At 45.0% G+C, this 27389-nt stretch overlaps 1 protein-coding gene across 1 annotated transcript in view; it reads left to right on the forward strand.

Moving 5' to 3' along the window:
• Positions 1-71: 71 nt before the first annotated feature.
• Positions 72-27389, forward strand: part of GLUD1 (glutamate dehydrogenase 1) — a 43139-nt gene continuing 15821 nt past the window's right edge. The window contains exons 1-5 of the mRNA XM_054983990.1: positions 72-625; positions 14386-14466; positions 15196-15251; positions 17593-17656; positions 19608-19702. Coding sequence (XP_054839965.1) covers positions 190-625; positions 14386-14466; positions 15196-15251; positions 17593-17656; positions 19608-19702 — 732 coding nt within the window. The 5' untranslated portion in view covers positions 72-189. The remainder of the gene's footprint in view (positions 626-14385; positions 14467-15195; positions 15252-17592; positions 17657-19607; positions 19703-27389) is intronic.

Consider the following 27389-nt stretch of genomic DNA (forward strand, 5'->3'; position numbering starts at 1 on the left):
GGGGGGCGGGGGCGCGCTTAGCCCGCCCTCCCCGCTTAAAGGCCGCGCCGGGCCGCAGCCCCGTCCGTCAGCCATTGGCCGCGCCGCGCCGCCCTCGTCTCCGCCCCCACCGCGCTCGCCAGCCCGCGGAGCCGCTCCCGTCCCGTCCCCGCTGAGGGAGCCGCCGCCGCCGCCGCCGCCGCCGCCGCCATGTACCGCTGCCTGGGGGAGCTGCTGGCGCCCGCCCGCGCCGCCGCCTCGGCCTCCGCCTCGGCCGCCTCTCCCGTGCTGTCGGGCGCGGAGCCCTGCTTGGGGGCGGGCGGCCTGCCGGCGGGGGGCGCGGGCGGCGGGCGGCGGCGCTACTGCCAGGCGGCGGAGCGGGTGGACGACCCGAACTTCTTCAAGATGGTGGAGGGCTTCTTCGACCGCGGCGCCGGCATCGTGGAGGACCAGCTGGTGGCCGGGCTGCGCACCCGCGAGAGCGCCGAGGAGAAGCGGCACCGCGTGCGCGGCATCCTGCGCATCATCAAGCCCTGCAACCACGTGCTCAGCGTCTCCTTCCCCATCAAGCGCGACAACGGCGAGTGGGAGGTGGTCGACGGCTACCGCGCCCAGCACAGCCAGCACCGCACGCCCTGCAAGGGAGGTGAGCCGCCAGGGAGCGGGGCCGCGGCGGCGAAGGCCCTGCGCCTGCTTGCCCGGGAGGAAGCCCTGCGGGGCGCCAGGGGCCCTGCTCCCCAGTGGAGGAGCCTGCGGGGCGCAAGGGCCCTGCTCCCGGGTAGAGGAGCCTGCGGGGCGCAAGGGCCCTGCTCCCGGGTAGAGGAGCCTGCTTTGCTCCCGAGCCTGTGCCTGCGCGTCTGCAAAGGGGCTCAGCGGGAGAGCCCCTCCTTTGTTGCCGAAGGGCCACGGCTCAGCCCCTGCAGCTGACAGGGCGCCGGGGAAGGGCTCGGCCCGCGGGGGCGGGGAGGCGAAAGCGGTCCGCGCAAGGCCGCTTCGCTGGCTTTGCTTCTCGGGCCCATGACTCAGCTGGGTCGGGGGAAGCGCTATAAACGGAGAGGGGGGAAGGAAGCCGCCTGTTGTGTCTGTTCCTTGTGTTGCGCTAGTGTGTATTCGCTGGGAGAATCCCTTGTTTTCCCGGGCCAGTCCTTCCTCCCTTGTACTATGTTGGCTCTGTCATGGAGTACAAAAGTTTTCTCCGGCGTTGGATTGGCAGAGAGGTCCCTTCCTTCATTTGCTATGATGATGAATATGTATGATTTCCCGTACAAATCGCTCGATACAGCTTTCATCAAATAATGGAACTTGTATATGTAAACCAGCCTGGAGCAGATGGAGCTTTTCCTGGCGAAGGGATGAAGTTACCGAGAGAAACTTCATATGCTGAATTTAGCAGATTGCTGTAAAAGGCCTACGCTGCCAGCCAGGATATAAATGCTGGTATCCCTGTTTGTACATGATTATTGTGTAGTGCTGTGCACAAAAATCATTGAAGAGCCACCAATCTAGACAGTCTTATGCTAGACGTGATCCCATGTCCTAGAGGTATTGTGTGAGGAACACACATCACTCTCCGTCGCACCCCCTGCCGCATTCCCCCACATGAGAATAGAATAGTTTTCCAACACACGTTTACATCAATTCTCTGTAGATTTTACCATCATACCGTCCCACTTATCTTACTTCACAATGTAATACACTGAATATGTCTGAACACTTTCAGTGCTGTGTAGTTAATGTAAGTTGACTGTTTCAGTTAGTGTACATTGCTAGGCTTGTGCTTGCAGACGGCTGTTAATTGCATAGCAAAAAGTTCTCCAAAAGTGGATTGGAGCAATATGGTAAGCAGCTGTGAATGGAATGGGCCAGCATTCACAAGACCTGCATTGTGGGGTGTGCTAAAGTTGACTAGCATTGGTTTCATCTGTTAGAAAAAGGCTCTGTGGATTGGCCAAAGTATTCACCGGTATTAAGTATTGTAGAAATGCGAACTTCTCGTGAACATGACTTGAGGATCAGATTCTTCCTCACAATCAGAAACAGCATTTCCTGCCTTTGAGTGAAAAAAGTAGTGTTCTCTGTTACCTTTTGGGGATTCAGCAATAAGCACTTCAGTGCTCTGCATTTCCCATTCGAGCACAAAAACAGATAGAAGAGCAGGACTTTGTAAATGAGTTAGTGCCTTATTTCTGTTTTTGTGTTAACTCAAAAGTAAATTCTACTTGAGTTCAATGGACTTATTCCCAGGAAAACATGCATCAAATTGTAGTCGCAGCCTGCAGTCTGATAGTTCTGAACATAGAAACTATACTGCAGTTCCAGCAGCTTATTATAAAGGCATTTTTGCATTTGCACATAAGTCTTAGAAAAGTGAGAGTTCACATGAAAAGTAGGGAGGTTTATACCTCCATATTCATTCCCTTCCCCAAGGTACTTTATGAGGGAGGGGTACAGAGAGAGAGAAATATGCAGTCACTGTTACTCAGATGTTGCAGTCTGCAGTTTTTAAAAACCCTTCCAAGGTGTTGCTTGCTCCTGCACAGCTGCAAAATTTGTTAGTTTCAACACAGTGCAAACAATTCTCATTATTCTCTGAACCAATAAATAGTTCCCATCTTTCTCTTGTCCCAACCTCATGTTTTCTCCTGGAATTGTAAAATACTCGGCTGCAGCACACACTGAATTATTAACTCATTGAATTGTGGTGTTGCTGTAGCAAACAGTCTTGTGGCGTTCTTAAAAGGTAGCAATGGCTGAAGTCTCTCACTTGGTAATAACCTTCTGTTTCTTCAGGCCACTTTTTTCGTTCTTTGCCTTTGAATGCAGAATCAGTCTTTGATAGAAACAGAAGGGCTGCTTGGGATCCCAAGTGACTTAAGGAATGGCCTGTATCTGGTTAAATATTTCTCTAGTAGCGGTAGTAACCAAAAGAAGCGCTGTTCAGTGAAGCTAACACATTGAAGGGAACTACCGAAGCATTTACATGTTATCAAAACTACCTTTGACTAGTCTTTTAATAAAATTAGTTGACATGATTGTTTGTAGGGTGTTGTCTGAAATAACAAAGCTCCAGAACGGGGACTGACCTGTTCTGGAGCGATCAGGCATTCTGATGGAGCTAAACTTGCCAGAGGTGCGGTATAAGCATGCTGCCGCTTTCTTCTTACGGTTGATTCTGTGTAGGCATTGAACAGTTCCTGTGTCTTGCTGCTGGTATCCTCCCTGACACAGCAGCTTTTCAGCATTGGAACACTGATAAAAAGGTATTGCGTCGCATTTCTTGAATTACTGTCAGCTGACTGAAGTGGCCCTTATTTCCAGCCGAGCCGCTGAGGATCTGACGTTGCCCTCCTAAGCAGGGTTGCAGCTTCTGTTGAGGTCAATGGACTTTGGTGTAACTTGGCTTAGTATGGCACTATCAAAAAGAGTCCAGTAGCACCTTTAAGACTAACCAATTTTATTGTAGCATAAGCTTTCGAGAATCAAGTTCTCTTCATCAGATGCGCATAAGAAGTCTCTTGTATAAAAAGAGAAATGGTCTTGAGTCGAACTTGGGTTCTGATGGCTTTATGCATGTTCCCAAAATTTACACCAGGATCCCACCGTCCCCATATCACAGTCTTCTTCAGTGACTAGCCCATGCCTAAATGTTTTCTGACTCAAAAGTTGTCAGAGCATTGGTGATTGTGATATACGTTCTTCTTCTCCCCCCTCCCCCATCAATTCTTCTGCTATTAATAAAGATTAAACACCTGCCTACTTCTCTTCAGTGCTATGTTGCATCCTAGTTATGTAGACTAGTGGGTAACAATTAAGTGCACCAGAGTAAGACTGGCTTAGATTTTGTAGATTCGACACACATGCAAAAAACAGTTACCTGTTGTTGATTCCTTGAAAACTAGAGACATCTAGCTCTGTCATTGTCTAGGGGGGAAATTACTTGTGTCCCAGAGGTTACCTCTGTGCAGTGTAGGTTTTAATGCTGGGATTCAGAGAGGCATTCTAGACACACATCCAGTTAAGTTTCGGGCAAGTTCATTGGGTAGCGCATCCCCCTACTGCTTTTCTACCCAGGGTCCCCCAGTGTGTCCCTAGCCTTCATGGTTGCATTGAGCGAAGCCTGTTCAGATCGCTCTGCTTCATGCAGCCTCAGGCGCTTGTAATGCGCAGTTTGGCAGGTTTGTGGTGTCTTCACTGCTGTGTCCAAATAGCAGTTCTGTGCTTCAGGACAGTGATGAAGATGTTCAATTTAAGACTTGTTACTGAATGGTGTTGATACTTAATATGTCATCAGTGAAATAGTGGAATTGGACCCAGCTGGTATGTTTGATTTTTAAAGTGCACCCTGAGCCACTGGAGTGGGCAGAACAGAGTAAACGTTTTAAGCTTTAACTAAATGCATACATAGTAAATAAAATTTGACCTTGCCTGCTTGCGTCCAGCATAGCTGAAAGAAATCATTAATCTAGGACGGAACAGCTACTAAGCTGAAAGATAAGATCTGCTGTTTACCAGGATGAGTGTTTAATGCTTCTAAGATTAAAGGCAAAAGGTCAAAGTGATGGATGTTTTTAAGGTTTTGCATTCATTAAATTGTTGATCTGATCCTGCTTCTTGAATTGTTATTTGATTTCTCAACTTGCTTTGACTTCTGACAGAATTACTGTATAACAAATAGCAAGGACTTGGGAGTGGGGAATCTCATTTTTTCCCTCCTCGGCCACGTCTCCTTTCCCTTCCCTGCTCCACACAGTATGTCTTCCTTGTCCTGCTTTGTTCTCTCCTTCCCAACCACTTTTGTCTGCCCCAGTCTTCACCCCTTGTTCCCCCCCCCCGCCAGCAGCTTCTCCCCTACGACCCAGGTGTGTGGTGCCCGCTGAGCTGGGCCCAGGTGCGTGGTGGAGAACCTACAAGGCCTTGTGGAGGGGGGATGTGTTTCCCTGTACCCCCGACCCAGGGCTATTTCCACTTTCCCTCCTCCGGGCAGTCTCTAGATGTTCTGCCTTTCTCTACATCCTTCTGTCTTTCACCCCGCCTTTCTAGGCTCTTGTCATTGATAGGGTGGTGGCAGTGGTCTGTGTGCCTAAATCCTTCTGAGCAGACATTGAGAGGAAACACTCACAACAAAATACCACTTTAGCTGTGGTTCTTATTATCCATGTTGCTGTTAATGTTAAGTGCTGGTATTTACAGTTGTCAAGAGTGGGATGGCCACACCGCTAATCCAGGGACAGGGCAGTTGATTTTTTTTCACAGATGAGGACATGCTTGCTCACCATGAAATAAGGGCTTTATTTAATATGTTCTGATAAATTGGAATTAAAACTTTAAAAGCCTTTTCTACTTTTTGGTGAAACTTTAGCTTGTGTTGATTTTTGATTTTTCACCCTTCATAAATTAGGTTTGTGGAACTTACGTTTGAGAAGTGAAACTCCGTTTTTGAGCCTGAAAACATTCCCCCATTCACCGTGAACATGAATATATTCCTTCCCAAGTGATAGTTTTTGGCTATGACATATCCATTATCTTAGTAAATAATGTAATGTTTTCTCCCCGTTAGTTTTCAGCCTACAAGTTAACATTTAGTGCTTGCAGTTTATAGGCATTAGTCTCTTAGTAGAAAAGAGAATTAAATGATCATAAAGTGAAGAACAGGAATGGCAAGGTCTTCTGCAGTTTAAGGAGTGGATGAATCCAGTCTAACATATTACTTGAAATGTGTGAAAACAATAGTTTACTGATTCTGGAGGAACCCCCTCATATCTGACTGTGCCTGCCTGGAAGCGGAGCTTGACAGGAAACCTCAGCTGCTCTTGTTCATCATAAGTTTGAACAGCTGCCAGGGGAACGAAATGTTTCCAAATAGGGTACAGGAAATGGGAGTTAGCCGTGTACAGCCGAATTTGTTGGAAACTTACCGTACTTTTGTTAGCCTAAAGTATCATTTGTTTCAGTTCTTATACCTGTAGCTTGAATTGGTGCTATACTGTTGAAAAAACATGGGATTTATCTGTTGTGAAGAATAAACTTGGTTAAAATTCAGTTGATAATTGATGGCTGCATCAGCCTGCAGAGATGAAAACGTGGTTTTAACCAAATACGTGGTTGCACTGTATCTTGTATCTTCATTCTACTGTGGCAAAGCAAAGCAAAGTGGGTTGTAGCCCAGACCTCCCTAATGGCTGCCCCTGCCCTTTGCGTTGCTCTTTCTCTCCTCTTCCTCTATACCACCTCTTCACATTCTTGCTTCCCCTGCCCTCTATGACAATAATGAGGGGGAGAAGCCATCACGCTACTAGCAACTTTAAAGGTATAATACACATTTTCCCGAGTAGAATAATATTTCTGAAGGAAAATCATGTGTGAAGTGGCTCCTATAAGAACCCACTTCAGTGTTTAATTTGAGGCAAGGCCTTGATCTGTATTTCGGAAACTAAGACATTACCCTGGAAACAGTATTGTCCAGGTCATAACACTAGCTGCTTTTTTTCTTCACTGCTTATGCATGTTGATTGATAAATAATCAAGTAGAACATGTCCTAATGGTTACTAAAGTGAGTTTCTTAGAATCCTAAAGAGGATTAGCAGGAGTAATAGAGCAGAGGGTGGTTAAAGGCTGGTGTGTGCCCCCCCCCCCATGCAAAGGCTGTGCAGTTTGGGATGCCGCTTGCATCTTGTTGGCCGCTGTAGAAAATCAAAGGCTGAACTAGGTTAGAGCCAAGGTCACACTTTGCCTAGGTCACCAGAAAACTTTGGGCCAAACCTGGGTGGGTCACTGTAGCAAGTAGATTTGAAAATGTGGGTCACCATATCTAAAATGGTGGGAACCTTCTTAACCTATGTTAAGAAGTATTGCTTATTTCAATAATCAAATTGTCCTGTTTGTCTTTTCTAATCTGTATTAGATTTACTCTAATCGTAGAGACAACATCCCACAATAGCCACTCTGTCATATGTAGATAACACCACCACCACCACTCTGGAGAATTTCCTTTCTACCTGCTATTGATATATTTTTAGTCATCTCCAAGGCAGTTGTCTTTCAGATATTCAAATAGGACGAGGTACAGGGAGAACTGTACGGCTTAATGCGTCTCAAACTTGGGGAGCTCGCTGCAACTCAGAATAGATAGTGCTGGAATAAATGGACCAATTCTCTCTGCTTAGTTTCAGGTGGCTGCATGTGCTGATATGCAGCTTATAACTCTTATGGGAAAGGGCAGCATTGCTGAGTGGTAGACCTCATCCTTTGTCGCACAGTCTCGTGATGGTGTTGGCCTTTTTCATATAACATTTCTTTACAAAAATATCTGGTGATAAGTAGAGATGGGCACAATCCAAAAAAAAATTGCCGATCCAGCTGATCGTGGATTGGCGCCAGTGACGATCCCAACTAAACGATCCACACCGATCATCTCCCATTCCCGATCTGTGGATCGTGGAGGCCAAAGTAGGGCACACTGCTATTCCTAGCTATGTGGGAAGGTGAGTGTTGGCGGCGGCCACCGGGCACAGCGGGCACGGGGAGACAGCGACGAGCCGCCTCCCCTCAGGGGGCAGGGGGTCTGGCCTCTTGCCAGTGGCACCCCCCATGTGCCTGCCCGCCAGGCCAAAAAGGAGCGCGCTGGCAAGAAAAGAACGGTGGGTGATGCTGGCGGCATCTGTGTTTGTGTTTGGCTGTCAGAGCTGCCTATCAGGGTTTGCAGGGATGAGATTGGAGTGCCCATGGCTACAGAACACCCCCTTCCCCCTCCCTCCCCTGGGTGTCTTCTCCCAACTGTTGACTGCTTTGCTGCTCCGTGGTTGGAAGGAAGCCCTGCTGATCACGGAAAGCTGGGCTTCCATTCAGGTTTCTAGGGCGATAGAAGGAGGGGAAACACAGTTCAGGCATTCCCCTGGCTCCATTGCCCCGGGAATAGATTACTGGCACCTGAGTGTCTGGCTTCCTGATCTGAGGATGATCCAGCCCCCCCCCCCCCCGATCACTGGATCGTTGGCCATGGCCAATCACGATCTGCTGAGTCGCGATCACCGTTATCATGGTTTTTTTTTTGGATCGTAATGCGGATCGTGCCCATCTCTAGTGATGAGTTTCTAGTAAGTGGTAATGTCTAACATAATATTAGCTAAGCATTGTTAAGGCTAGGTCTCAAAAGCACGATTTACTGGGTTGCATAGGAAGGCTTATCATAAAGGATTTAAACTAGCCATTTCAATGTGTTCACATTAGTGCAGATGAGAACTGTTTTTAAATCAAATGTGCTAAAGCAGCCAGTTTGTAGGAAATGCAAAAATTAATTGAAGCTTTGCATTCTTAAGAGAGGAGCGATCTGTTACTATTGAATTCCTGCTGATCAGTCTTGTTCCTGTAATGTGGCTCATAATGAATTTTTCTTTGTGATAAGTGGTATTCCGAAACTAATGGAAATACCAGATTGTAGGTCTTACAGTGTCTTGTCTGTATTATAATTCTCTTGTAAACCCCAGAAGATTCCTCCCAAATGCTCATATACCCTGTTTGAGGAGTAACGGGCCTGGAACGTAACAGGTGTAGTGTAGTGGTATAATAGAAGAGCTCAGGAGGCCACTTCTATAAGGGGCTGGCTCATAGTCTGCTGCCATGTTGGTTGTGTGTGTCGCCTTCCTTTTACTGTCTTGTCTTCCGCCTTTGCAGCCCACTTCCTTTATTACAATATGTTATGCCTTTGATATTTTTAAAATTATTTTCCACTTCTGGATCACTTATTGGAGGTCTTGGCTGTTGATTTGAATTGGTGGGTAGATAATATCAGGTGCCTTTTGGATACTCCCAGAGCTGATCTCCAAAATGTTGTGGAGGTTTTTTTTTCCCTTGGTTAGTTAAAAAAATTGGAGAAAAAATACCAAACTTTGAGCAAGTTTTTAAAGGGGAAATAAGTTTTCTTTTGTCCTTGCTCAGATTGTAATGCATTGCATTCCCCCCCCCCCCCCGCTTTCGTGGTTTGGTGGTATTAGTAGATGGGCTGGTTTGTCGTGTTGCTGTGGTAACTAGAAAACTTGTTTTGTTTGCATCATTGTCACTTACCACCATTTGTATACTGAATGACTATCAAATGACTCATTTTAATTGAGCTGACTTCTTCGGGCTTTTAACTGACTCTTCCCTTTTTAGAGAGTTCCCTTTTCAGAGAGGAATTCTCATAGCTTGCGTTTTGCATACCTTAAAAATGAACGAGATACTAGTCTTTACGGTGCTACAAGACTGTGTTTGCAGCAGGAGGCCACCACAGCTGGGTGTCTTGAATTATTACCACATGTACTTGTTGCGGAAGAATTTAGCCGGTCCTTTTGAGTTTTCAGTCAAGCCACAAACTCCATTACATAGACATGAGCACATCATTTCGACATCCTAGATGGGAAGGGGACGGAATTGGCATAGAAATGTTGCCGGCAAGTCACCTGCCACAAGGACTGCTCAGCCCAGTGGAGAGTCAGTGGGAAATTGCCCCTGGCCCGGCACCCATCCCTTCCTTCCCCACTGCACTCTGCAGGGCGTACGGAAAGCGTCCCAGGATCCCAAGGTTCATAGTTTATTGGTCAGAACCACCTTTGGGAATTTCAGATGGACAGCCTAGTTCTTGAATAGTGTGCAAGAAGTCGCTCTGCTTCTGGGGAGTTCTTAAAATCCAGTTTTCAAAGAAGCCAGCTTTTGTTTCCTGCTTGCCAAACCTACACATTGTAGAGTTCTCCGGGCTGTATTGCCATCGTTCTCCGGCCGTGAAAGCCTTTGACAATACATTGTAGAGTTTCCCCAATCGTTTTCTGTATGTATAGAACAGCCCTGTTACCATTTGTACTTTAGCTCTGAGAGACTTTCTGGGTTGGCTCTCCCATTAGCTGCTACTTTAAGCTTGCGACACCATGTTGGCATGAGAAAGCGGGGGGGGGGGGATTTTGGTCTTCCTCACACGTGCATGCAGACCTGTGTTTAAGGGGTGAAGAACCAGTCTGTTTAAATGAACAAACAAAATTACCTTTTGATGGCAGAGAGACTACCATATGGGTATGTCTGTGTTCCAAGAGGGCTTGGACAGATACAGAATATACAGCTGTGTTCAGAGCTGGGATCTATAACAGTAATAAGTTAACTTACATTTTTGGGTGTGGCAGTGAAAAGTCTGAGTAAACAAGATTCTTTGCCTGTTCTAGCGGAAAGTATTTGGCATGGCTGTGAGTCATTCTGTAATGAAAGGCTTTTATAATAAAAAGCATCTGAAGTTTGTATAGGAATTCTAAAAAGAGTCGTAACAGTACTGTTTTTGGTTTTAAGAAACGCAAACCTTGCTTTGTATCTTCCATATAACTACTTGAATGTTGTGGGGATATTAGCCTAATCAACACGAGGGGCATTTCTTGCTGTATTTATACATTTGTAAATCCCACCTAATTGCATTGCCAAACCTACACAGTGCACTTCCTTTCTGATCTCAACTGATTCTGATGGTTTTTTTAATCTGTATCTCTTTAGGCATTTCAAAAAGAGCATTTCATATGGTATGAAGCTATAACGCCTAGAGATCCATCTATTCTTTATGTTGGATCATGGTTATAGCCATTGTCATATGAAGCTGCCATAGACCAAGTCAAGAGTGTCTAGTTTTGCCCGTTCCAACTCAGTGGTTTTGTAGGGCTCTCTTTGCCCAACACTTGCTGCCTGTGATCTTTTAACTGGATATACCAGGGGCTAATAGACTTCCCAGTTGCCCACCGTTTCCAGAGTATCAATTGGAAATGGCAAGGTCCTTACTGCAATAATTAATGGCAGTGTGTTGTCCTTAAAGGAGAGAATCTGAGGCAGTGTTGGGCCAGCCTAGTTGATTCCTAGCCACAGTTAACTTGCTTTTTGTCCAAGGATGATCCAAGTTTTTAGAGCTACCACATAACACTGGAGTCAGTGAGATGAGAAACCATCACCTATTGTGAACTTGCTTTTACATTGTTTCATGTGCCCAGGGCTTTTTTTCCAGGGGGAACGCGGGGGAACAGAGTTCCGGAACCTCTTGAAAATGGTCACATGGCTGGTGGCCCCGCCCCCTGATCTCCAGACAGAGGGGAGTTGAGATTGCCCTCCGTATTGCTCAGCGGCGCGGAGGGCAATCTAAACTCCCCTCTGTCTGGAGATCAGGGGGCGGGGCCACCAGCCATGTGACCATTTTCTCCAAGGGCAACCCACTGAGTTCCACCACCTCTTTTCTTGGAAAAAAAGCTCTGCATATGCCTATGCCTGTTTAAAGGTTATGTAAGAACAAAAGCTCGCAACAGAAGAGTTGACGCAGTAGATTATTACGTAGTCAAGTACAGTTTTGTAGCTTTCCATGTTGCTGTAAGAAAATGAGCAAGATTATAGCAAACTGGAGTTGCTGGGTAGGTGATTATCTGCACATTACTCCACAGTAATACAGATCTGTATTAATACCGAAGTCATTGTCTAGTAGAGAGAGACCGAGTACATAGCAAGTGTTTCACAGCTGTTTTCTTTTTACTCAAACTCTTGAGTGTGATGTCCTTCATGCATAAAGAAAGAAGAGTGGATCTAAAGCTCTTCAGGTACCCCAGTCAAAAGTGTGCTTAAGGGGAAATTCTGCAATGAAGACAGAACCAGAAAAGCCAGGTTTATGATGGAAAAGGCAAAATTGTTCAGAGCTAAACAAGTAATAGGTTTCCATGTAGAAGCAGCAGCCCTTGACTTCAGAAGTATTTCTCTCATTCCAAAAGAGAAAATACTTCATGGGAATTTTTTTTTGCAGTTTCCAAAACTTCTCCACTTTAGATTTGGAAAAAGCCCTTAGGAAATTGGGGTGGGGGTTCACTTCCCTGTTCCATAATACAGCTTCTTTGCAGATGGTTCAGAGATTAGTTATTTAAAAGTATTATCTCCTCAAATTCAAAGTGGCATACATCATGGGCATCCAGCAACAAGTTAAACACGCACACTTGAAAGCTGTTGAAATGATTCCTCCTCAGACTACAGTTCCCGAAGTAGTCTGACTTTTAAAAGAAAAGTTTTGTACAGGCTCCAGCAGGCTAAAAATATCCCTGGTTTGAGGACCTAAGAAACTGGAAAACTTTTTCCCCAACTCTGTAAGGGACTATGGCTAAATGTTTTTTGCTAATGCTTTAAAAAAACCTCGAAACATTTTTCAAGTCCTTGATTGGAATCTTAAGAACTACTTGAGCAAGTGCGAGGGTCTTACACTAAGTCCAGTATCGTTCTTGACTTCTTTTAAAAGATCCTTGAATGATATCACAGTTTGGTATAGGCAAGGAGTGCTGATTAAGGAACAGCTCATACCGTAGGGCTCGCAGAATTAATTTTTCTGTTTTGTTAGTTCTTATTTCTTTGTTTAAACAAATTGAGAAGACAGGAGACGTGTTACCTGAAAGCTTAAACTAAAGCTTTCTAACTTGGTTCTGTTTCAGAGGTGAGAGAAGATTCTTTATTCAATAGATTCAGATTCAGATTAATCTCTGTTCCTAAGTGGAATTAGAGATGCGGTTCGTTGCATTTCACAAACCTGCCCCCATTCGCAAACCGGTTCAGTTGGTTCGTGAAAACATCACATCCAGGTCAGCAAATCATCACTTCCGCGCCAGCAGAAGGTCTGCAGGAAGTCCATCCCCGGTTGCCTAGGAACCCGATTGATCGGCACCAGGCTGTCTGCAGCGATGAACCAAAAAACAAACCAGCCTAAATTTTGTGGCGGTTCGACAGAAATGGGCTCTGACAAACCGACGGTTCACAAACCAACCCGGTTTGTCCCGAACTTTGCTTCAGATTTCAGGTTGTGCCCGTCTCTAAGTGGAATGTATTGGTCTTGTGTTATGCACATACACTTAGCTTGGGTACTCAGTACCGAGTGGCTGCTTTTGCTTTTTGAGTTGTGTAAAGGCATTTCCAGTGCAAAGGAGTATCATAAAAGCTGCCTGTGCCAAGCTGCTAAGCAAGTTAGCTTAGAGCAGGCGTACTTTGAATTAAGCAGGCTTCCCTAAGGCTGAAATGTTGGCTCCAGCTAGAATATATTTTTGTGTGCTCCAGTGTATGACAATCCAAAAGCCTTTAACCTTTCATCACAGGCAGTTGCTAGCTTGACTGGAGAAATGAAAGAGGATATGAGCTGAAACACTGCTATTCTGACACATGAATTGCCAAAATACTTTTAACTCTAGGGAATACATTCTAAAAAGGGGTAGCAGTAACATCTAGCTGACTGGATACCTTACTTCAGGATAATACTGTTTTATAGTGATGTGCATTTAAGAAAATCTCTTACGGAAACTCTGTAATGCACTTGAGTTTCATGTGAGAAAAATATCCTGGTGTTAGCTCTGAATTGAACTACTGTGTCATGATAAGATGGGAAACTGATAAAGAAATCATGTGAACAGTTTTTTTCCTTGGAACATCCAGATGGGATAACTGGGAACAGTTGTTGCTCAGAACTTGAACCTTGTATAGAAGAATATATTTTGTAAGCATGAATGCTTTGGAAAGGCTTTCAAGAATAGGACTGAGGTTTCGTAGTTTATCTTGATGAAAGTGCCAGTTTTTTCTCCTTTTTGGTACCATCTGGGTGTTAACAGGGAGAGGGTTTCATATCGCTTGTTTCAGAAAAGACAAGAGAAGATAGGTGGGCATGCTAAATCTCTGAATTCAAGAAGTGAAGGGTACGTGTGTGTCTAGACTCCTGTATTATGTGCAATGAAAGCCACAATATGAATGTAGCAAACTAGTGCAAGCACCCATCTGTACCATTGCTTTCCACATCAATATGTTGGTGCTTTTTAATGTTCAGATTACAAGGGTATGAAGCTTTCTACATGCTTGGTATTTTTTAATAGTTGCACCAAGGCAGCCTTCTACAGTCATGTGAAATGGTTTGTGTTATGTTGCGGTTGCTGATGATGCGGCATCAAGTGAGATAATAGAACTGTTTCCAAACCAACCACTAATATCCCAGTCCTGAGTCTTCACGCACTAGTACATAGGTGCTCCACATTAGGTTTATCAAACGTTATGCCTGTGTAACATTGCAGAACAAATCCCAGAGTTTTGGCATTATGGGTATGCTTGCTGACACAAGTACTTAGAACTATTATGTCTGTAAATTGCTTGCCGTACTTACTAATTGTGAATAATCAAGGAAAGGTTTTTGAATTTAGTCATAAGATAACTGCGGCGCATACCGATCTGGGTCCTCTTGTCTCCCAACGCAGCTTGAAAAAGCAGTTGCATGGGGCAGGATTCAAAAGACAGATGCTTTGCCACGTGTCCGACTCAAACAATTCACTTGTCCTAAGGCCCTGAGGCTTAATTCTGCTACTAGATGGCCTCTGCATCATGAGTGCATTTTCATCTTTTTCTCTTAACAGGCATTCGCTACAGCACAGATGTGAGTGTGGATGAAGTGAAGGCCTTAGCTTCTTTAATGACCTATAAATGTGCGGTGGTTGGTAAGTAATACTTATAAAGTTACCCGTGCTGATAATGGAATCCGAAACTAAACTTGTTAATCTTCAAAAGATTACTTTTCCCATAGTGTGGAACTAAATTTACCATAGACAAAGTATTAAAATTCTTATGCTTCAATTGATATATTCAGTGAATCAAAGCTCTGCTTAAGGTGAAAACAAATAGATGTTTAGCAGTGAATCGTTCAGTTGTGCTGAGGGGGAGAGGGTTCTTGGGAACAAAAAGTTCTTTATTCACGAGTTTTGGAAAGGGAAGTAAGTATTGGTTTTAAATGATGGAAGTAGCACTTCCTGGTGCTTAAACTTCCTTACTCGAGGAAGGCAAAAGGAGTAGAAATCACTGGCGTTTCTGAAACTTTAAGCAGAATCAAAATAAGTCCTAGCACATTTTAAACGGGACAGTTTTTTTAGAGCTGAATCAAGCCACGGTTTGTATTCGGCAGCCATGAACACAAGGGGTACGTGCAGGGCAAGCAAGTGTGCATAGAGGAGGGGGGGCAGTTGCGAACGTGCCACTCTTCTGCACTGCCAGGTCACTGTCAAGTGCGTTGGCCCCTTCCCTCACGTACTCCCTCAAAGGTGGGCACAGAACCACATCTGTATGAAGTGTGAGCGTGCAGGCGCTACCTCTGTGTTTAGGATCATTTGTCGTTTTGCAACTTAGCACTTTTGTCAACTTTCTGAAACTCAAGATGAAAATTCTGCTTTCAGATGTGCCATTTGGCGGTGCAAAGGCTGGTGTTAAGATCAATCCTAGGAATTATACAGTAAGTCTAAACTTCACAGAGCTCTGCTTTTAACGGGTGTGTTAATGTTGGTTGTTTTTGCAAGCATTTCTGCATGGTAGCATGGTAGTATTGAGAAAGTAGTAATCTTTGCTCTGACCCTTGATGACACGGAGAAATTAAGGAAGAGCAACTTGCTAAAAATCTAAAGTTTCCAAACCTTTTGCGTCTAGCGTCTCCAATTTTAAGAGAGGGTTGGGAATACCTCCCCAAATGGCTGCCACAGGAGTCAGAAACAAATGCATTAACTCCCTCCTAACTTTGCAAAAAAAAAGCAGAAAGGGAATAAAAGAAAATGGAAAGCCTGAGGGGGTGGGAGAGGGCAGGGTAAAATCAAGAAAATCCTGGAAAAGGGGGGTGGGGGTGGGACCACAAGCCTGGGTGCTTACCAATTCTGATCCTCCAGTGGTGGCTAATATTGTAGCTGAGGAAAGCACTTTAATTTGAATAAGGGTGGATAATAACAAGTCTTGCCTTACAGCAGCCCTGCCCACTTTCTGAGAAGCTTGATGGGCACCAGGGGAGGAACCAATGAGCACCGTGGTACCCCGTGACCATTTTGGGGCACCCTGATCTTGGTGTAAATGATCCCATTTTAAATTACGTTTCTCAAGTGGTCTGTGTGTGGATGGGTGCCCCAGATGCTGGATGTGGGGGCTGGGGTTCAGGTCCCCAGAGTCGTAGGCAGTGGGGGCAAGCCACCATGGAGTTGGCAGTTTCAGCAAAGGCACGCAAGTGTATTTAAACCCGTAAGCAAAAACTTGGGGAAAATGTCAGCCAGGATTTCTTTTCTTGGCGGAAAGTACAGAGAGGTGGCTGAGCTTTGAAGACTTGTTTACTAATGGGCAGGCAATTCTGTACCCAGATTACAACCTCTTAGTTTTTTTTCTTTAAACAGAATAGCATAAAATAACTCCTCAAACCCCCTTTTTTTTCATCCCAGCTAACCAGGTTTTAAAAAGTCTCATTTGTTTTTGCGACAGAAAACTGATCCAGTATTCAAGTATTGCTGTTGTATGTAGGTTGGCACAAATAACGTGCCTCGCTGGTGCCCTCAGCACAAAGACACGTGCGCTCAGGGTAGGAAAAGTCCACAGGCACCCAAAATATTATGGGTACAGTGCCGTGTTTTATAAGGATGAGCTGTGCCATTAATAGGATAAGTTGATTACTTGCTGCTGCTTAGAACACTGCAACTTCTAGATCTAGTTTATTTAACTGCATGTTTTTTAAAAAAAATCAAACCTTGTACCTGAACTGTATGCTTTTTTTTCTCCCTCCAGGCCCTTTCTCCCCCCCTCCCCCCAACATTTTATGAAACAAGCAAACTCATTCATCAAAGTATTACTCTAACCAAAAAAAGAGTAGGAGTTATTTTCTTTGAATAGATATAACAGAGGTGGTTTGCCTTTGCCTGCCTCTGCGTATCAAACCCTGGACTTCCTTGGTGGTCTCCCATCCAAGTATTAACCAGAGCCGACCTTGCTTAGTTTCTGAGATCTGACTAAATTGGGCTAGCCTGGGCCCACCCGGCTCAGGGCCAGTAAATTCCATCCATGGAGATTATTCTCAGGATCCAACCTATTTGAATTGGGTTTTGGGGTTAGTGAATATACTCCCTGGTGGTGGTGGAGAGTGCCCTCAAGTCATAGCTGACTTATGGCAACCCTTGGTGGAGTTTTCATGGCAAGAGACTAACAGAGGTGGATTGCTGTTGCCTGCCTCTGCAACCCTGGTCTTTGTCGGAGGTCTCCCATCCAATTACTAACCAAGGCTGACCCTGCTTAGCTTTCTGAGATCTGATGAGATCAGGCTCACCTGGGCTATCCAAGTCAGGGCATGCCCCCAGATACAGGTCCTGCAATTTTTCCTAATTTCTCATTAAAGAGCAGAAGCAGAGGGAAACTGGACTTGTCCCACAGGAACAGTAAACCATGTTGGTTTCTGTTTCTGTCTATTTATGTACGCAGTCTTTATCTCAGATGAATTGTTTTCATCCTATCAGTTACAGTTTACAAAATGCCCAGGCACATCATGTACGGGGCGCTTGGAGCTGAGGCTGCTGCTTGTTCTGTATTCTGCTACATGCACAAAACTAGAACATGTTCATTTAGAAAATTTATATCCTGCCTTTCAACCACCCATATGATGCTCGTAGCAGCTTACTAAATTAATATGCAAAATGAATAAATAAAACAAAATGGTGTAGCAAATCAAACAATGAGGAGAATACAAAATAGATAAAAAGCAGCAGAAGAATAATAGGAAATGAGTGGTAATGGTATAATAATGAATACTGTTTCTCTAATTCCTTTTTTAACAGGATAATGAGTTGGAAAAAATCACAAGACGATTTACCATAGAACTAGCAAAGAAGGGCTTTATTGGTATGTACAATGGCAGCTGTTGAACCAATTATTTGTTAAGATGCAGTAAAATATATTCTCTGTTCTTGCCACTACCAAGAAGCTGTAGCAGTTGCTTAGCATGTTTTCAGTCACTCACAGGTTATACTGTGACCATTGTATTTGTTGCCTCTGTGTACGTGAGTGGTTTATAATCTTACTATTCCAGCCAGCTTCAGGTCTGTTCATTTTGAGTCCTAGTTGCCACAAGGGTTGCCAGCCTCAAGGTGGGGCCTGAAGTTCTCCGGGAAATATGATCGATTACCCTACAAAGATCAGTTCCTGTGGTGGAAATAGTAAAAAGGTCCAGTAGCACCTTTGAGACTAACCAACTTTATTGAGGCATAAGCTTTCGAGAACCGCAGCTCTCTTCGTCAGATGCATCAGCTTTCCAGAACCACAGCTATCTTCGTCAGATGCATCTGACGAAGAGAGCTGTGGTTCTAGAAAGCTGACGATGCATCTGACGAAGAGAGCTGTGGTTCTCAAAAGCTTATGCTACAATAAAGTTGGCTAGTCTCAAGGGTGCTACTGGCCTGTACTATTTTGCAACTACGGACTAATGCAGCTAACTCCTCTGGATCTATGACCTGGTGGAAATGGCAGCTTGGGAGGGCATGCTCTATGGCATCCCATCCCTGCTGAGCACCCGCAAATCTCCAGGAATTCCCTGACCTGGAGTTGGAAACACGATTTGTCTTTTATGTTGCAAACCTCTGAGAGATGAGCTCTAGTCTAGGGCATGCCTCTGTTTAGGATTGCATTGTCGGTATTTGTGCATTGCCCGCTTCTCCCATATACTTGTTCTGCAGAGATGAGAATTACCTGCATTCATCGTGTGGCTGTAGTGGTGATCTACATAATGGCCTTGTGGTAACTGATTTTTGCTCCCTTCTTGGGTGTCCAAAACAAATTTGCTTTGTTTATATGTGTAGTGTGACTTGAGTGTGATCCTGGCATCCTTCCACAATAGTTTGGAGCTCTGTAAATTTAGCAAATTCCTTTTAAAAAGTTGGGGTTGATTTTCAAAGCAGTTTTTAAAAATTCTGGTAAAAGCTGTGGCAGTATTAAAGGAAGCTGAAGAAGGAAATCTAAGCTCCACCTCAAAGCAACTCCCAAACAAATGTTGTAATAGCTTTCCAGAATAAACACTGAATACCAAAGGGATCTATCTTATATTGTGTTTCTTTCCAGCCTGTAGTGCCCCTTATTAACTTGTACAAAAGCTTGTGTCGTTCTAATGACTACTAACAAAATTCCCTTTATTGAGATATGATATCTCTTAGAAAATGTTCTTTGTTCTCTTACGAGCAGAATGAAAATGGTGTACTTGTGTCTCATTGACGTGAATAAAACATACATAAGCGTGTCTCACGAACAGGAATTCAACTCCATTTCAGGAGCTATCGCAGATTGCTTCTGGTACTGTCTAAACTCCTAAGGAAAAATATTTCTAGAAATGAATATAGGGTTGTCTTTGCCTCATTTCATTGTTTAAGGGGGTATTTTTCAGGGTCAGTCTAATTGTCAAGCAGGTAGTCAATCCTTGTCTACTCTCAGATACTCCTAGAGGCCAAGATAAAAGTAAAAGTCTAATGCTGCATTTTTCCCAGTCCGAATGGTGACAAACATCTGAACTAAAGTTCAGTCCTGAATCGTAGAGTCTTAATGGACAAACTTCTTAGTGATGTGGGAGCAACGTCCTTTCATTGTTTTCGCATCCACATGCAAGAAGAGTTGGGAAGCATTTCAGGCCACCTCTGGCCTGGTGCCTGGAGTGTGAGAAAACTGTAAAAGAACACGCTGGGAGAGCAGTTTGCAGAAGCAGCTATTCTAAAAGTTGCCATGTTTCTTTAAGGCAGATATTAGCAGTAAACAGAGATAACCAATACTAGTATTCGCATGTTGTGAATGTTCTCAATCTTGCCCGCAGGGCCTGGGGTTGATGTGCCTGCCCCTGACATGAGCACGGGTGAGAGGGAGATGTCCTGGATTGCAGACACCTACGCCAACACCATAGGCCACTACGTAAGTTGTTCGGAGGGGTTTCAAAATGAAGGCACGTACTTAGCCAGCTCATTCTGCCAGTTGGGCAACATGTACTATTCGGGGCTTTTTTTCAGGGGGAACGCGGGGGAACAGAGTTCCGGCACCTCTTGAAAATGGTCACATGGCCGGTGGCCCCGCCCCCTGATCTCCAGACAGAGGGGAGTTGAGATTGCCCTACGCGCCGCTGAGCGGCGCGTAGGGCAATCTCAACTCCCCTCTGTCTGGAGATCAGGGGGTGGGGCCACCGGCCATGTGACCATTTTCTCCGAGGGCAACCCGCTGAGTTCCACCTCTTCTTTTCCCAGAAAAAAGCCCCAGTACTATTTCTGTAGTCCTAGTATAGTTTGCTACTACTATAATGGTGGAAGGGCTGTGGCTCAGTGGCAGAGCCTCTGCATGGCATGCCAGAGGTCCCAGGTTCAATCCCTGGCATCTCCAGCTAAAAGGATTAGTGGCAGGTTCTGTGAAGGACCTCTGCTTGAGACCCAGGAGAGCCACTGCCGTTCACAGTAAACAATCCTGACCTTGATTGCCTGATGGTCTAATTCAGTATAAAGCGGCTTTACGTGTTCACGTTTGTGTATGCAGAATAATGCAACGATGGTAATTGCATCTCAACCAGCTTTCAGCCTGGTCCTGTGCTATGCACGCTTGGAAACAGTTGCTGCTTATTGGACCTTACTCTCTGGTAAATGTGCACAAGATGGCAAATTTAGTTTGAAATGTGCAAGTGGTTGAAAGATGTTACCAGTGGTACTCAATGCATTTACATATATTCTACAACAGAACAGTGGTATTCCAACTACTTCAGTAAGTTTTGGAGCTGTTCCCTCGTTTTAAAAGTTTAGAAAAAACTAGTGTTGCTTTGGATTTTATGGTACACTTCTGTATAACACAGATAATCACAGCACTTTCTTACTTCATTAAAGATGAGCCAAGAGTGTAACTATTTACCTATTTGAACAAACCTACAAATGTAGGCATCAAAGGCTCAGGTAAATGGGACAGGCTTCTTGTGAAAATGAGGTCTTTTTATAGCCTTGGTAGGCAATCACTGGACTAGAAAGGAAGACAGACGTCACAAATTTAACAAATTAAGCTGTTTATCGAGAGAGAGTAAGACTAGACGGACGCATAGGAAGAAATTAAGAAAGGAATAAAAGTACATGGTTACAAACAGCTGGACTGAGTTTTTTTGTTTTCTCTCCCTATGCATAGTCAGCTATATGATGTGAGAAATTGAAGTGGGAACCGTTCTGTTACTTCTTTTAAGGACTGCCCAGGCACATTGTTACAAGCCCTGTGCACTGCGAAGCCAAAAGACTCAAGGGGAAAGACTCATTAGGATTTGAATGGAAAGTTCTTCCTTTATTCCTAGTTAATAATGGATGCACGTCCAGCCGTGGGCACTTCCAGCTGACCTCCCTCCCCAAACAGCTTAAAGTATCCTACTGCATTTGGTAGTATCAATAGGCCCGGTGGATACATGCCGTGAGACATTCATCTTCCAGCCCTAATCCTGCCTCCATCCCCATGCAGCACAGGAAGCCGCTGATGGGACTCTCTGATGTCTCACGCTACACTCCATAGATCTGGGACTAGTAAATGACTTCCTGCTAACCCTAATCCCAAACCTCTGTAGTATTGGAGTTCAGCAGTCTTACTATAGCGCTATGTGTAGGGGAAGAATGTCCCCATGGTCTATTCCCCCCACTCCCCATAATTCCTCCCACATCTTCTAATAAGTGTGCTGTAGGAAAGCCAGGCAACAAAATAAGCTTTAACTCACAACAGTTTATGCTGGAATAAATTGTTAGTCTGCAAAGGTGCCACTGGACTTTCGCTTTTATTTTGCTACAGAAGGGAGAGAGCCTGATAAGCCCTGCAGGACTATTATTGTTGCCTCCTTCCATTTTAATACTTACTCATCTCTAACTAACGGGACACGAGTCTTCAAAAGGCAGTCCCTGTTTTTAACCACCTCTTGGCAAAACTCCCAATCAGGGTTTATAAAACAGTGGGCGATGTTTTGCTTCTCAGCAGGCTGTGAGAACACTTAATTATTCATGCATGGGAATCTTTTGAATAGTTCTACTGCTCCTTTGGTTTGATTGCTCCGAAGTTAGCACTTTGGTTGTTCAAATTGCCTATTAAAATAGCTTCCTGAACAATTTCATAGGGTCTTTGCACCTCCACTTGAGGTTTGCTATATTAAATTTAGACATTTACAAAAAAAAAAAAAATAAGTTTGGATTGCCAAGCAGTAAAACTGTTGTATGAAGTACAAGCCTTGAGGAGGGCTGAGGCACAAAAACGTACTTGGCTGCAAGCATATTGCAGTGATGAATACGTTCTAATGTGCTAAACTCTTCAGTATTCAGGTCAGCGAGCCGGGTGTTTATGCCATTTTTCTTTCCCTAGCAATGAACAAAAGGTGCTCCCAGTTAAATCGACAACACAACAAGAAAGGAAACCCTTACCGGGGGTAAAGCAACTACTTAAACAATATCCGCACAAAATATAAGTTTATCAACAGGAAAATAATTGAATTTGTCCAGTAAAAGTGCCAGTGCTAAAGTGCTAGACTGTTTAAACACTGTTTCTCATAACAATTTTAGTATGTTCATCATTAGACATCACCAATGAACAAACGATGCATGAGACACCCCCCCCCCCGCCCCGCCCCGGGATGTACTTTACAAAACCAAGGGAGTCAAGACATCCAACAGTTATGTCCTGCAGAAATAAACCTCATGGAAATTCTTATACGGAGTGTCTCTCTTGTTCCTTTTCATAGGTGTTCCAGTGGACAATGACAACCAGTTCCAAGCCCTGGAACACCTATGAAAAGGAACAAGAGAGACACTCCATATAAGAATTTCCATGAGGTTTATTTCTGAAGGGCTTACCTGTTGGATATCTTGACTCCCTTGGTTTTGTAAAGTACATCCCGGGGGGGTCTCATGCATCGTTTGTTCATTGGTGATGTATAATGAACATTTTTCTTTCCCTAGCAACTCAAGGCACTACATCAGAGTTTTTCCTTTCAGGTCTGTTTGCATGTTAGTTCCGGGCATTTAATGGCCAGAGTAGGCAGTACTTTTTTTATTGTGTCAGCTCACCATAAACTTTGTTGTAGGCTTTCAGATGTTAAAGCATCAATTGGAAATGGCAAGATCCTTATTGCAACAATTAATGGCAGTGTGTTATCCTTCAAGAAGAGAGCCTGAGACAGTTTTGGGCCAGCCTAGTTGATTCCTAGCCACAATTAACTTGCTTTTCGTCCAAGGATGATCCATGTTCTTAGAGCAACCACATATCACTTGCGTCAGTGAGATGAGAAACCATCACCTAATATGAACTTGCTTTTACGTTGCTGCTTGTGCCTGTGCCTCCTTAAAGGTTTTGTGAGAACCAAAAGCTTCCAACAGAAGAGTTGATGCAGCAGATTATTATGCAGCAGATTATTAGATGGAGGCCCTTTATAGCCCCCTTCCCCCCCCCCAGTAGGTGCCCCTATTCACCTCCAGTCTCCATCATTTCTTATGGGGAAAGCTAGGGGCTATTCAGGGGGATGGGGTGGCATTTTACAAAATAAAACTACAAAATTTTCAGGAGACATGTCTCTGACTGGACATTGGGAGGCCTTTATAGCCCCCCCCCCACCCAAGAAGGTGCCCCTATTCACCTCCAAATTCCCTATGGGGAAAAATAGGGGAGCTAACCAAGGGAGCTGGGGTGGTATTCTGCAAGCAAAATCTATCGAATTTACAGAGGACCTACTCCTAACTGTCCCCAAAAGACCCACCAAGTTTCAAGGAGCTTGGACTCTGAAGGGCCATTTTATGCCCCCCACCCAAAGAAAGTGCCCCCAGCCACCCCATTTCTGTTGTGGGAAAAACCAGACTCCCACAGCAGAAACACATGGATTGTGGCATCCATGGCCACAGGCATACTCCCGCTTAACAATATACACTCCAGACAGTCCAACAGAACCAAACATACACCCCCACAACCCCCATCACCCTCTGAGCAGGCTGACCAACCACTCTCCATTGTTCCCTATGAGGACCAACCATCCCACCAGAGAATCACACAAACCAAAATTTAATTATTACTTAATTTTGATTTATTAGATGTCTTGTCTGCCTTCCCCACAAGCAGGCTCAGGGTGGGTAACAGCGTTAATGTTACATTAATATTAAAATGCAACTTACAGTTACAAACATAGAACAACAATACAAATACACAAATAAAACCATATGAAGCAAGGTACGCTCTTGTAGCTAGAAGTAAACTGAAGCAAGGGACTGGAACCGCCCCCACCCGCGGGCCCGGACCAAACCAATGCAAGGGAAACAATGCCACACCAGAGAATCGCATCCATCCCACCCGAACCGAACCAAGGGGCACTCTTGCAACTTAGCCCAGCAGAACCAGTGTCATTCACTGCAGCCAGGTGCTGCATTCAGCAAGTGGGTAAACACCACAGAACAGAACCTAACAGTACCCAGTACCAAGCACAACACAATGGCATTTGCCGAGCACAGCTGCAAAAGACAGACACACACACAGACACACACACCGACATCAACTTCAGGCTGAAACTGCCTATGAGACATTCTTGGAAAACCCAAGTAATTTACTGTGTGCCGTAATAGCCTTCATCTTCAGCCAGTGGCATTCCTCTCACCCCTTTTAAGTACTTATACAGCAGTGCAACAACAACACCACATGCTTTTCAGACCCTCCTGCCCATGCAGTGAGAAAACTCGAGTTTACTCAACATAGCTTCATTGGAGTGCTGCTCTGGGTTTCCTCTGTGACGCGCAGTGTGTGTCCTTCTCTGCTTTCCCTAACCTGTCGCTCTCACTCTTCCCATCTCAGTGGCAATATAACAATATTTCTGGGGCCACTGTTCTGAGGTACCTGCAGAAATGTGTGCCCATAGAGAGTGCTGGGTTTTTTTTTGGGGGGGGAGCATCCTTTCCTCCTGCATAGTCGTGAGAGGGCCTGCTGCTGGCCTCGGAGAACACTGAGGAAGTCCACCCCAAAAGACTCCTCCTGCTGCCCCTCCTCCTGACTGCCTCAGGAAAGAGGGTCTTGTGAGCCCTCTTGATGTCACCAGAAGCCAGGCTGGTCAACTGCAGCAGCGCTGGGGAGGGCCTCCTCTGCTCAGGTGGAAAGAGAGCCACAACACCCCCCTCTACACTTAACTCTTACCCTTTCCCCCAGGGCCCCTCTCTGGTTTCCTATTTCTCATTCTTCTGCCCCCTGGAACCTACACTAACTACTCTTATAGAATCATAGGGTTGGAAGGGATCTCTAGGGTCATCTAGTCCAACCTCTGCACAATGCAAATACCTCCTTCCCCCCACACACACGCCCAGTGACACTTACTCCATGCCCAGAAGATGGCAAAACACCATCAGGATCTCTAGACAAACTGGCCTGGAGAAAATTGCTACCAGACATCAAGATGGCGATTGGTGTCACCTGGGCATGTAAGAAAGGGTCACGAGAACTAAGCAGTGATGTAGCCCTTCCTGCTCTCCTTCTCATGATCTGCCCAGGTTCACAGAATCAGCATTGCTGTCAGACGGCCATCTAGCCTCTGCTTAAAAAGCTCCAAAGAAGGAGAGCCCACCACCTCTCGAGGAAGCCTGTTCCGCTGAGGGACCGCTCTTAACTGTCAGGAAGTTCTTCCTAATGTTTAGCTGATTTGATTTACTTGCAACTCATTGATTCTGGTCTGATCTTCTGGGGCAGCAGAAAACAACTTCGCGCCATCCTCTATATGACAGCCCTTTAAGTACTTGAAGATGGTTACATATCACCTCCCCATCGTCTCCTCTCCAGGCCAAACATTCCAGGCTCCTTCAACCTTTCCTCATAGGACTTGGTCTCCAGACCCCTCACCATCTTCGTTGCCCTCTGCTGGACACGTTCTAGCTTGTCTATGTCCTCCTGAAATTGTCCTCCTTAATTGTGGTGCCCAATTTAAGAAGGATATATCCATATTACAGGATATATAACCTTATTAAAGGATAAGAATTAATCTTATTAAACAGGCCGATCCCTGAAAGCACCTAGCCAAAAATGTTCTTCTTTTAAAACCTAACTACCTACTCTAAAAGCTTCCTTTTTGTGGCTCTTTGAACCTGGAGATGGACACCTTTTTTTAAAGGCCCTGTTTAGCTTTGGTAACACTACAGTGGCAAGCAGCTGGATTCCTCTTCAGGAATGACGCTAGCCCGATGGACCCCAATCTACAGGTCAGCCTAATATGACAGAAAGCCTACTTCTAATGTGCCTGGCCCGGCTCCAAAGGAGCCACGCTTGGGCAGGAAACTCTAGTTAACAGCACAATGGGTACCCTGTTTAGAACAAATGGACTGGCACCTGAACTCACTACACAAGCCTATTAAAAGTAAAGAACTCTGTGGTCCCTAAGAGCTGACAATTAAGTCTGAATTTGCAATAACCTGACATAACTAGCCGACCTTAGAAACACTTTTTTACAGCTCAACCCTCTCAGCAATGAGAACCAAGAGTGCACCCAAACACCACTACTTAATTCCCCCTGCAAAGAACAACAACCCAGAAGAACCTGCACAGCACTTGGATATCAACATAACAGTGGACTACACTTAAACAGCCCCCCAAAGAACAGGTAAATGCAAAAAAGTTACACCCCCCAAAAAACCCACAACAGAACCCCCTCCTCAACAGAACAAGCGGCAGAATAAGCAATAACTCAGCCAAATTCAAACTTAAGCCCCAACCACACACAGAAGGCCAAACACTTCTATAATGCAAAATAAAAGCCCAAAGCACCCCCCTCCGCCAAAAACCCTTTTCACTGCAAATGAAAGCAAGCACCTACACACACACAGCAAAAAAATTTTTTAATCCAAACTAAAGAAAACTCCCCCCCACCCAATCCCTCCCAGACACTAGATGCCAACCCCCTCCCCCCCCTCCAAAGAGAAAAAACCCTGTGAGTCTACGACTCTCAAAGGTGCCGTCAGTCCAGAAGTCCTCTCAGCAGCAGGAATCGGGCAAATCCACGAGTTGCTGAAGTCCAGAAGCAGGCCAGCCAGAGTCCCAGCCCAGACCACAGAGACAGAGAGCCAAGCCAGCAGAAGCAGCACGGCTTCAATCTACAGGCCAGAGCAAAATGGAATCTGGCTAAGAGGCAAGCCTCCAATTTAACTCCTTGCAGCAGTTTTAAAAAGGCACTCTCCATCTCAAGAATCCCATTGGCTGAGAAAGAGAGCTGCTGCAATGATTGGCCACTGTCTCACACGCCCCCTTCCTTCCAACTTACCCCTCCTCCTTCTCCCTTCTGCCTCTGACTCACTCCTCTACCCTCCCATTGGGTAAAAATAGGCAGGAAGCCCTGTTTCCTGCTGTTCCCTTAGCAAAGGAACAACAAGAACCGTTGCTGCCATGCTACCCGAAGCTTTCTGAAGAGCTTCGGTAAACTTAGGTTCAGTATTACCTAATTGCTTTGGTAATACTGAACATGCTTCAGTAACACCGAATCTGACTGAAGTGGGTAAAAATTGGCATTAAAACCCAAATCCCAAACCTGAACCGCACATCACTAATGTCCCTGATGCCTAAAGAAAGAACAGTGGATCTAAAGCTCTTAAGGTACTCC

Source organism: Eublepharis macularius, chromosome 6, assembly GCF_028583425.1.
Source record: "Eublepharis macularius isolate TG4126 chromosome 6, MPM_Emac_v1.0, whole genome shotgun sequence".
Classification (NCBI taxonomy): domain Eukaryota; kingdom Metazoa; phylum Chordata; class Lepidosauria; order Squamata; family Eublepharidae; genus Eublepharis; species Eublepharis macularius.